The 11,265-nt window shown below is 42.6% G+C and overlaps 1 protein-coding gene across 1 annotated transcript; it reads right to left on the bottom strand.

Moving 5' to 3' along the window:
* Positions 1–6,509: 6,509 nt before the first annotated feature.
* On the bottom strand, positions 6,510–7,511 carry LOC143857444 (uncharacterized). Its single transcript, XM_077367869.1, has 2 exons — positions 6,956–7,511; positions 6,510–6,856 (listed from the first exon to the last, which is right to left on the bottom strand). Exons 1-2 carry the CDS (start codon positions 7,509–7,511, stop codon positions 6,510–6,512), a joined length of 903 nt encoding a protein of 300 aa, XP_077223984.1.
* Between the last annotated feature and the right edge of the window lie 3,754 nt (positions 7,512–11,265).

Raw genomic sequence — 11,265 nt, 5'->3', positions numbered from 1 at the left:
TGTCAATGTTAACCACTTGCAGGTAGCGTTGTTGAAGGAGTACTTCAAGGAAAGGGGCTGTGATATAGACCATTTTCAATATGCTCAGATGGACAATTTCCCACAACAAGCCAATGGGTCAGTATATTTAAATGTTTATTTTTTTAGGGTATGAATTTTATTCGCTCAATACAACCGTTGTTATGCAGGTTCGACTGTGGTTTGTTCGTGCTTAAAGCGATCGACCATCTGTATTCAAATGATCCATTCACTTTCAGCAAGTCTGACATTCCCGCTTATCGGCTGCAGCTGTGCGAAAGATTCTTGCGCGGAGAGTTCGGGGACAGTGGCGATTTTCTTAAGGGGGATATATGAGTGAAAAAATGAAGAAGAGCTCTTGAAGTTCTCATGGATGTTGTAAAAAGGATGGACATTGATGGTCTTTGCTGTGAAGTTTTGTGTCTATTTGTAAGCAAAATGGGGTAAATTTATTTGTAATTGTTGGGTGCATCTGTATAGGACAGAAAGCAGGCTGTTGAGACACAGAGGGAGGGTTTGTTTGTATCTCAGCATACTGACAACTATGTATTTGTAATGAAAAATCAAGTTCTATGAAGTGATGGTGGTTGTGGCATTGGGTTCATTGCGAAATATGGTAAAGGACTTTGAAAATCATCAAATATTTGTTCATAAAGTTTTGGGGGAATTTATATTTCTATTGGATGGAAATATGATTTATTTGTATTTAATTGTGGTTATTCTCTCTAGTTTTTATTTTCATCGTCATAGTTGGCAATGGGACCCCTGTTTTTTGTGCTTTTCCTGTTTTATTTGGTTGCTTGAACTGTTGGGAAGAAAAAAATTCTTCCTCAAAGTTGTTGATAAATTGCACACCATTTCTTACAACAGCCACCCCCTTCTTTCCAAATGGACTGTCCACCCCACACCATAGGATGATCCATAACGTCCATTTGATGGGCCACAATTTAAATAGGTTGTGTAGCAAAAGACAATTCATGCATTTAGTTCATGGTTTGAACTTGCTATGTCCTCCTTACATAAAATAAATAAATAAATAAATAAATAAGAAGAAAAAAATAATTCTCGGAGCTCCGAGATTTTGTCTCGGAACTCCGAATATATGGGCAGAGGGAACCTCGAAAGATTCTCGAAAGTCAGAGACAATGTCTCGGAACTCCGAGATTTCGGCCAGGTTAACCTCGGAGCTCCGAGAAAATTGCTCGGAACTCCGAGATTCGGGCCAGTAGAAATTGAAAAAAATCCGTCTATTCTCGGAAGTCCGAGACAATTTCTCCGAATTCCGAGAATTCGTCCAGGTTAACCTCGGAGCTCCGAGATAATTTCTCGGAACTCCGAGATTCGGTCCAGTAGAAATTGCAAAAAATCCGTCTATTCTCGGAAGTCTGAGACAATTTCTCGGAACTCCGAGATTTCGTCCAGGTTAACCTCGGAGCTCCGAGATAATTTCTCGGAACTCCGAGATTCGGGCCAGGAAAAACAAAATTTGCCTTCTGTTCTCGGAACTCCGAGACAATTTCTCGGAACTCCGAGAATCGGCCCAGGAGCTTTATAACCCTGGACCCGGTTTGTTTTTTTTAACTTTTCTTCTCTTCTTTCCCTCTTCCTTCCACTTCTCTTCAAACCCTAACTCCACTTTTTCTTTCTTTCCGTCATTTTCTCCCTACATCTTCCTCCAAAACCCTCTTCTCCCTTCCAAATCCCTCTCTTCTTCCTAAAACCCTAGCATTTCATCCCTTTTTCATTTTTTTCTTTCTTCCCTTCTCTATTTCTCTTTTTGTCCTCCATTTTAGGGCTATTTCTCTTCTTCTTTACATATCACTTTTCTCTCCACCCACATTTCCTCTCACCATGCCTCCTAAAACAAAAAATCTCAACATCGGAGGCTCCTCCCAAGTTGAAGACCCCGAATACGTTCGTGAGGAAGTTCCCGACGAAGAAGGGCCTTCACGGAAGAAGGCCAAGGCCAAGGCTGTGGCTGCCGAGGTTGTGGCCAACTCCTATTTCACTGGGGATAAGGCGAAGAAACTCTGGGCCGACGTCGGCACTAGGGGCATCCTCACCGGTAGGTACATTGATCCCCCTGTCCTTCAAAATTTTGATTTAAAGGCCAAATTTGATGCTCTTCATTGGACACCCATCCTTCACATCAACGAACCCGTTTACCCTCGATTGGTGCGTCTCTTCTATGCCAATCTCACCATTTCCCCTTCCTCCTTCAAAATCGAATCTAAGATCAAGAAAACTGTCATCAAACTCAGCTATCAGACTTTTGCCACAGTATTTGGGATTAGCCATGAGGGCCTCTTACACTATTTTTGGCCGGAAGATGGGACGCATTCACTTGATGATATTGATCATGACACTGTCTATGGTCGGATAACACGGCGCTACCAGTCTAATATGCCCGTACATTCTGCCGACCTCATTCCGGTTGCACGAATGCTCCATAACTTCATGTACCACATCTTCATACCTTGTTCTGGGATGCGTGAAGCCCTAAGACCCTTAGAGGCATATATTATCTACATCATCCTAGAGGGCCGCCAGCTTTGTCTGCCATATATCATATTTCGCTACATGTTTCAGACCCCTGGACGCTACTGCTCTTCCTTGCCATATGGCATGATTCTCACCCGTGTCTTCCGCCACTTCGGCATCACCTTGGATGGAGAGATGACCATGACTCCTACTGCCCCGTTTGATGTTCAGACCTTTAACCGCATGGGTCTTAATGAAGCAGCGATTGACATCGATTATGTCGATGGAGGAGGCTACGAAGCCGAGGACCAGGCTGCAGCGGCACCTCAGCCGTCACAAGATACATCTCAGTTCTGCACTCGCCAAGATTTGGGTCACATGCAGGAGGCCATTGAACGATCCATGGCCTCTCAGTTTCAGCAGTTGTCTACCCATGTCGACTCTGCGATTTTGACTAGCTTCCAGACCATGACTTCCCACGTTGATGACCAGTGAGCCGCCTATTATCGCTACATCTCCAGTGGTAAGTGGGGCCAGGCGCCGGGCAGTTCTTCCCATCAGCCACCGCCTCCTCCAGAGCAGTAGATGGCTCTAGTTCTCTGATGATGGATCCTGTCTTGCTCAGATTTCTCTTTATATTAGGCTTATCTATATGTTTCTATAGTCTTTGGATTATCAGTTGGTTGTATGAATCCTATTTAGGTAGATTCTTCTATAGTCAGTTGGATCTTTTTGGGATGTATTACATTTTATCTAATTCTTAAGGGGATATATGAGTGAAAAAATGAAGAAGACCTCTTGAGCTTCATAGACTTATGTCTTTGGCATATCAGGTTTACATTTATTCATCCACCTCGGGTAAATTATGTGAAGTTCTCATGGATGGTATAAACAGGATGGACATTGATGGTCTTTGCAGTGAAGTTTTGTGTGTATTTGTAAGCAAAATGGGGTAAAATGGAGTAAATTTATTTGTAATTGTTGGGCGCATATGCATAGGACAGAAATCGGGCTATAGGGACACAGAGTTTGTTTGTATCTCAGCATAATAAGAACTATGTATTTGTAATTAAAAATCATGTTCTGTGAAGTGATGGTGGTTGTGGCATTGGGTTCATTGCGAAATATGGAAAAGGACTTTCAAAATCTTCAAATATTTGTTCAACAAGTTTTGGGGGAATTTATATTTCTATTGGATGCAAATATGATTTATTTGTATTTAATTGTGGTTATTCTCTCTAGTTTTTATTTTCAGCGTCATAGTTGGCAATGGGATCCCTGTTTTTTGTATTTTATTGTAGGTGAAAAAGTTAAGACTTTGTCTGATAGAGCCCCAAGTTGCAAGTCCGTTTGGTTGGTGGAATTTTGTTGCTTCTTGTCACTTGTGTGGAACAAAAATCTTCCTGGGAGATTGTTGGGAAAAAAATTAATCCCGGTAAAAAAAATAATTCCGGTGCTTTCTTTGGTTGCTTACTATTGGGAAGAACAAAATTCTTCTTCAAACTTGTTGATGAATTGAACACCATTTATGACAACAGCCACCCCCTTCTTTCCAAATAGGCTCTCCACCCCACACCATAGGATGATCCAAAACGTCCATTTGATGGGCCACAATTTAAATAGGTTGTGTGGCAAAGGACAATTCCATAGATTGATCGTAGCCCCCCACCGTAGATGAACTCCATAACAAAAAAAAAAAACTTGAGTGCCCAGGTTAGGATAAACCCACGACTCTGCGGTTTGGGCACAACCTCTTCACATTGTGCTCCATCAATGAACGGTTGTGGATCATCCTATGGTGCGGTATGTTTAGTCCATTTTGGAAGCATGAGATCAATTGCAAGAATGGAAAATTAAATTGGTAGGCAATGCATTATTTGTGGTGACTTCGATCTAAACCTCATACCAAATATGGTTGACATTCTGCCAGTGATTGCTTCTAACAAAACATTCGCATATCGTAATAAAAAGCGTTGCCTACGCATTATTTGCAACATGTAAAGGGTAAACATTTTATCACGCCATAAGAAGGTTGTTTATTTATATATAAATAGAGTGAAGCGGAAAAAAGAATTGGTTTTGATCCATATTTACAATCCCAAGCATATTTACATCCACTACAGATGTCCAGTAAAATGAAAATAACAGCACCAAATATAAGAATCTAAGTAGAAGAGGAAGTTGATGAGGCAGAACTTGTTGACGCTAGTGAATACCCTTCAACGCTGCTCTCCTATTTCTCATTTTGTATACACCCACTACTGCCATGTAAATAGGCATGAAGGGCAACATCTGCCTCCTGCCTGGTCCCATATGATTGGTAACAAGCTCTACTAAACTTGTTCACCTTAAGAGAGCAGTCCTGCCAATTTTTAAATACGCCAACCTACCTTCCCTTAAAAACCACGTAGAACTTTCGTTTTGCCATTCACCTGCACAAACGCAAATTCAAACGATAGCTATAAACCGAATTGGAATAAGGCATTTTTTAGCGAAGACCTATTGAAAGTGAAGTTCAGCCAACAGAAAACCCAATTGCCAGAATATATTCTCTTCTCCAATTTAGAGCATTTGAAACTCATCAAAAAAAGTTCAAGTAAATGGTATTGTTTCAGTTATTTACACTAAAAAGTGAATTGATTCAGTTGAAATGGATTATATATATATACAACCAAATTTCTTTTCCAGTTGTTGATCTATTTTCTTAGCAGCAGGGAAAAACTTATTTTAACAATGCTTGCAAGGTAGAACTCATTCCAGCTTCAGAAAACTGGGCAGCCTTCAACTATGAGAACTCATTCCACCTTCAGAAAACTGGGTAACCTTCAACTTTCAGAACTCATTCCACCTTCATAAAACTGGGCAGCCTTCAACTACGATGCCTTTCGCAGTAGGACAAGAAGCGAAGGGGCACCCATCCAAGTAATTTCCCCACCGGTTGAGGCTTCCAATTCTGCAAGAGCCACCATGCAGTTCCCAAGTACAGAAGTGCTGCTATCAGGGTACCCACGACCTGAAATTTTCATTCCATTCATCTTCATTGTCATTATTTACAACGAGAAAGATTGTCATTATTTACAACGAGAAAGATATTGTTAGGATGACATATTTGGTTATTAATTTGTTCAATTGGGTAAAGAGGAAAGGTGGAAGAGGAGAGGCACAAATCTGACCCATGAACATTGTTATTCGAGGAATCTTCATGTAATGACCAAGCTTGAAGTCTTGCAGAAATGTAACAGCTTGTGACATACTGATATACCCATAAACCTTTAAGCATATGTTAGCGACGGTGTATCCTCGGTATATACTCTGTTTGAAGACATCGTATATTTTGTTTTAGGATTCTTCCCTGCGAAATAGACTCAAACCCAATATAAACTAGGATTCAAGTACATTTTTTTAATTACAGTACACAAAAAAGGATAAATATATGCACACCACTAATTATAGTATACCAAAAAAGGGTTTCACGTAACAAAAAATTAAATACAGGAACTAATTACTGTGCACACTTTCAATTAATCCACTTCTCATCCATCCAAGTGGAGCCTCCAATGCATTGTCCGCAGAGTAATTACGTGAAAAAAGGAGCTGCACAAGGTACACCCGACCTACAAACACCACCACCACACCACACCGAATTAAGTATGGAATCGGGGATGTTTTATACTACCTATTCACCTCCATGAATTACGTATCACGTACCTATTGAAAACGGGGGCAGAGGGTCCAATGGTAGATTCATCAGGCAGTTGTCTCTCCATGGGAGGCTCTCTACAAGTCCTTTTGTTGTGGCCAAGTTTTCCACAGATCGTACATTTGCGATGCACTCCATTCTGCAATTCGCGGTCAGATCTTCTCGTACGCGGCCGTCCAGGTGGTCTTTTTGCTATAGGAGGTAATACATTGTTGAGAGGTTCTGGAGGCACTTCCCATTGAGTGTGATCTACTGTAGGGTGAAGCACCTCAGCGTACGTTTCCCGATACATCTCTATACGAAACCATTTCTAGCAATAATCGTACTCATCAAAATCTGTGATGGCAATGGCTGCCATGGCATGTCCGCACGGCAGCCCAAGCGTTTGGAACTCACGACATGTACAGGTTTGTTGCAGCAAATCTACGACATCATGATGATCACGGGACCTTACTTCAAATTCGTGCACACCTACTCGATAAGCATCATATCCGCGACCCTGTTCCCTGGCCAGACCCAAATGTTTTTCTGCATAATGCATGCACTTTGTTTCCCATTCATGGCCCATCGCTTGACGTTTCTGTATGTATTCGAAGCTCTTAAAACGAGTCAGCTCCACCGCAGCTGCAATCGGCAATTTTCTGGCATCCTTTAGCACTGCATTGTAACACTCCGATCTATTGGTGGTCAACACATCATATCTATCCCCCTTGAAGTAGAAACTAGCCTAGTTTTCCTTGGGAATAGCGGCTATACAGTTGTGTGCATTTTCACTTCTCGCCTTAATTTTTTCCATTGTGTCTATAAAAACACTCTCTCTCAAAGCTCTAGCAGCACTCCAGAACAATTTCTTAAGTAAAGGGTCTTTGAAGTCGGTGTACAAATTGGCGGCGAGGTGACGCATGCAGTAGCTATGGTTTGCAATAGGCATTACTTTAGGCACTGCTTGCATCAACCCCTTTTGTCGATCAGAGCATAGGGTCAATGCGCCTATCCCCTCCGGCAATACGTGCTGCTTCACCAAATAGAGGAACCAGCACCAGCTATCTTCGTTCTCAGTCTCGACAACTCCAAAAGCTAATTGAACTAATCCGTTGTTCCCGTCTACCCCAACTGCGATAAGTAAGATTCCAAGATACTTTCCACGTAGATGCGTCCCATCGACCAAAACTATCGATCTGAGTGTTCGCTGGAAAGAACGTATGCTGGGACCAAATGCCCAGAATAAGCGAGCAAATTTATCATCTCCCCCTGGACGTAGATCTCTCGCTCGAAAAACACGCAAGTAGGTGCCCGGGTTTGTTCTCATCATCTCAACTATCAGTGCAGGCAGCAAGCGGCTCCACATTTCCACACTTTATTTCAAGGATGATGTTCATCGCAAGGTGTGCTCTACGGTAGGTCATGGTTATACCCCAGTGCGACTTGATGTACTGTCTTATGATCCTTGTCCCGACATCTTCTGGACGATCAAATAGGGGTAAGCATGTCTCGGCAACCCATGGTGATGTAGCTAGATGATTATCATTGCCCTTTAAGTGAGATGTACACGTATGGTCGCTGACAAACTTCTTCACTAGCACATAAGTCATACAGTTAATGCCTGATATACGCCACTTGCAACCTGGTTCCTTGCATACAACGGCATACTTCTTGGGAGTTGACCGTGACTTCTTGAACATGAATCGCTGCCGAATTGCATACTCCTTAACGGCCTTCTTGAACTGCTTCATATTTGGATACATAGCCCCAACAGTTAACTCATCGAACTGAAGATTATCTGCATCTACCTCATCAGCCCCAACATACATGTCGTCTACTTCGACTGCCCGACATGTGCCAGCAGGTAGAAATGGCCGACCATTGCCGGTAGGAGGAGCCACTTCTGTTGGCCTAAGGCTTTCACCAGAATCTTCGTCATGATTTTCATTTCCATTATCATTTTCAGGATCATGGGCGGCCTCATCACCCTGCTCATCCTGAACCTCAGCCTCGTCATCATCCTCTGCAGGATCATCATCATTGTCATCTTCAGTTCTAAATTCTTCCAAATCACAACCGAAGACATGAAAATCATCCTCGAAAACATTAATATGCTCCAACGGCACATCTGCATCCTTCCCGGGGACAATGATATCTTCGGAGATATGGTTCCCATACATATCGTCCGAGAAGTTTTTATTTAGGTCAACTCGAACCCTACACAGTTCAACAATATAAAATCAGGATAGTAGATTTAGTACTTGAATATAAATAAAATTCTACAAGACATACCTTGAACTAAATTGTGCCAAGTCACCTCCTATGCTTGTATTACCCAATTATGTTTCATATTCTCTTTGTAAGTCTACTTCAAAACGAGAGTCGGGAGTGACAGTTACTCGTTCCGGTGGATATCTTAGGTGTGGAATCGGTGGAACGGAAGTAGGAGGTATGCATGCATTGTTAGAGGGATTTTGAGAGGGAATCGGTGGTACAGAAGTCAAAGGTATGGGCAGGTTATTAGAGGGATTTCGCGGTGAAAATGAAGTAGAAGGTATGACATTGTATAGGCCATTGTCAATTTTTGTTATGTATAGCATCACAGAGTTGAAAGTATCTTTCTCAAGCACCTTAACCAACGTTTGGAAGATATCATCGCTATCGACGTCGATTAGAGTGCTTATATATGGATCAACAACATATCGACATTTGATGGATAGTGACACCCGTCCTGCAATACTCCCAATTCGACTGTGGATTAGAGCCTCCAATTCTTTAAGATTCATTCGGGGACTTACCAATAAGAATTTCTTACTCCCACCAACATATTCCCAATTAACTTCATCCTTCGGTATGCCATCATAGTGTAACAGTACAGAAACCATTGTGCGTGCCACTTTACGAAGACCTGCAAAGGGCCAACAAGATATCATAAGAACCACTACGTAAAGGGGGCTTCTTAAGGCGAATAAGTAGAGGCTGGCTTAACCAAAATCTTGCGAGGCACACGTTGAGGAGGTGAACCAGACAACTCTGGTTTTGAAAGAACAAAATATGAGCTTCCTGATTGAGAACTTGTCTGCAAAAGGAGTATATGATATGGTTAAGACTTAAACATGACAAGAAGATGATAACATTTTTATTTAGAGTACATTTAATACCAGACTAAAGAATGCAAATAATTGCACTTAAGTGAACATTGCATTTCAAGTATACAGGTCACAATACCAAATCTAGTTTAAAGACAAAATGTACCAAAAATTAGTTTAACATGTTAGATCTGGCAAGGATATAATATTTTCTTAAATAAATCACACCAGAAGGGATTATGGGCCCTCCAATGGGGTAGAAGAAGTACCCTTGGAGGGTCCATCAAATCCAGAAGATGGTCCTCAAGTTCAAAGTGATTGGGTTTTCAACTATAAAAAGGGGTTACTAGTACCTAGGGGGCTTCCCAAGGGCAATAGAGGGGAGCTGCGCATGGTATTACAGAAGGGATTATGGGCCCTCAAATGGGGTAGAAGTAGTACCCTTGGAGGGCCCATCAAATCCAGAAGATGTTCCTCAAGTTCAAAGTGATGGGTTTTCAGCTACAAAAATGGGGTTACTAGTACCTAAGGGGGGCTTCTCAAGGACAGTAGAGGGGAGCTGCGAATGGTATTACAGAAGGGATTATGGGCCCTCAAATGGGGTAGAAGAAGTACCCTTGGAGGGTTCATCAAATCCACAAGATGGTTCAAAGTGATGGGTTTTCAGCTACAAAAAGGGGTTACTAGTACCTAAGGGGGGCTTCTCAAGGGCAGTAGAGGGGAGCTGCGCATGGTATTACAGAAGGGATTATGGGCCCTCAAATGGGGTAGAAGAAGTACCCTTGGAGGGCCCATCAAATCCAGAAGATGTTCCTCAAGTTCAAAGTGATGGGTTTTCGCTACAAAAAGGGGTTACTAGTACCTAAGGGGGGCTTCTCAAGGGAAGTAGAGGGGAGCTGCGCATGATATTACAGAAGGGATTATGGGCCCTCAAATGGGGTAGAAGAAGTACCCTTGGAAGGCCCATCAAATCCAGAAGAAGTTCCTCAAGTTCAAAGTGATGGATTTTCAGCTACAAAAATGGGGTTACTAGTACCTAAGGGGGGGATTCTCAAGGGCAGTAGAGGGGAGCTGCGCATGGTATTACAGAAGGGATAATGGGCCCTCAAATGGGGTATAAGAAGTACCCTTGGAGGGTTCATCAAATCCACAAGATGGTCCTCAAGTCCAAAGTGATGGGTTTTCATCTACAAAAAGGGGTTACTAGTACCTAAGGGGTGCTTCTCAAGGGCAGTAGAGGGGAGCTGCGCATGGTATTCCAAAAGGGATTATGGGCCCTCAAATGGGGTAGAAGAAGTACCCCTAGAGGGCCCATCAAATCTAGAAGATGTTCCTCAAGTTCAAAGTGATGGGTTTTCACCTACAAAAAGGGGTTACTAGTACCTAAGGGGGGCTTCTCAAGGGCAGTAGAGGGGAGCTGCGCATGGTATCACAGAAGGGATTATGGGCCCTCAAATGGGGTAGAATAAGTACCCTTGGAGGGCCCATCAAATCCAGAAGATGTTCCTCAAGTTCAAAGTGATGGGTTTTCAACTACAAAAATGGGGTTACTAGTACCTAAGGGTGGCTTCTCAAGGGCAATAGAGGGAGCTACGCATGGTATTACAGAAGGGATTGTGGGCCCTCAAATGGGGTAGAAGAAGTACCCTTGGATGGTTCATCAAATCCAAAAGATGGTCCTCAAGTTCAAAGTGATGGGTTTTCAGCTACAAATTGGGGTTACTAGTACCTAAGGGGGGCTTCTCAAGGGCAGTAGTGGGGAGCTGCGCATGGTATTACAGAAGGGATTATGGGCCCTCAAATGGGGTAGAAGAAGTACCCTTGGAGGGCCCATCAAATCCAGAAGATGTTTCTCAAGTTCAAAGTAATGGGTTTTCAGCTACAAAAATGGGGTTACTAGTACCTAAGGGGGGGCTTCTCAAGGGCAATAGAGGGGAGCTGCGCATGGTATTACAGAAGGGATTATGGGCCCTCAAATGGGGTAGAAGAAGTACG

This window comes from Tasmannia lanceolata, unplaced genomic scaffold (assembly GCF_043159265.1).
Source record: "Tasmannia lanceolata isolate RefF3 unplaced genomic scaffold, GAP_Taslan_0.1 ptg000024l, whole genome shotgun sequence".
Classification (NCBI taxonomy): Eukaryota; Viridiplantae; Streptophyta; class Magnoliopsida; order Canellales; family Winteraceae; genus Tasmannia; species Tasmannia lanceolata.
Note: the sequence above shows the minus strand (reverse complement) of the source record. Positions and strands in the feature narration are given on the sequence as shown.

What these genes read in the sequence shown, in the direction of transcription:
- LOC143857444 (XM_077367869.1), bottom strand. Translation starts at nt 7,511, where the DNA reads ATGATGAGAACAAACCCGGGCACCTACTTGCGTGTTTTTCGAGCGAGA. An exon ending in AAGTGAAAATGCACACAACT is followed by an intron (nt 6,857 to 6,955) that starts GTATAGCCGCTA and finishes GTTACAATGCAG; the next exon opens with TGCTAAAGGATGCCAGAAAA.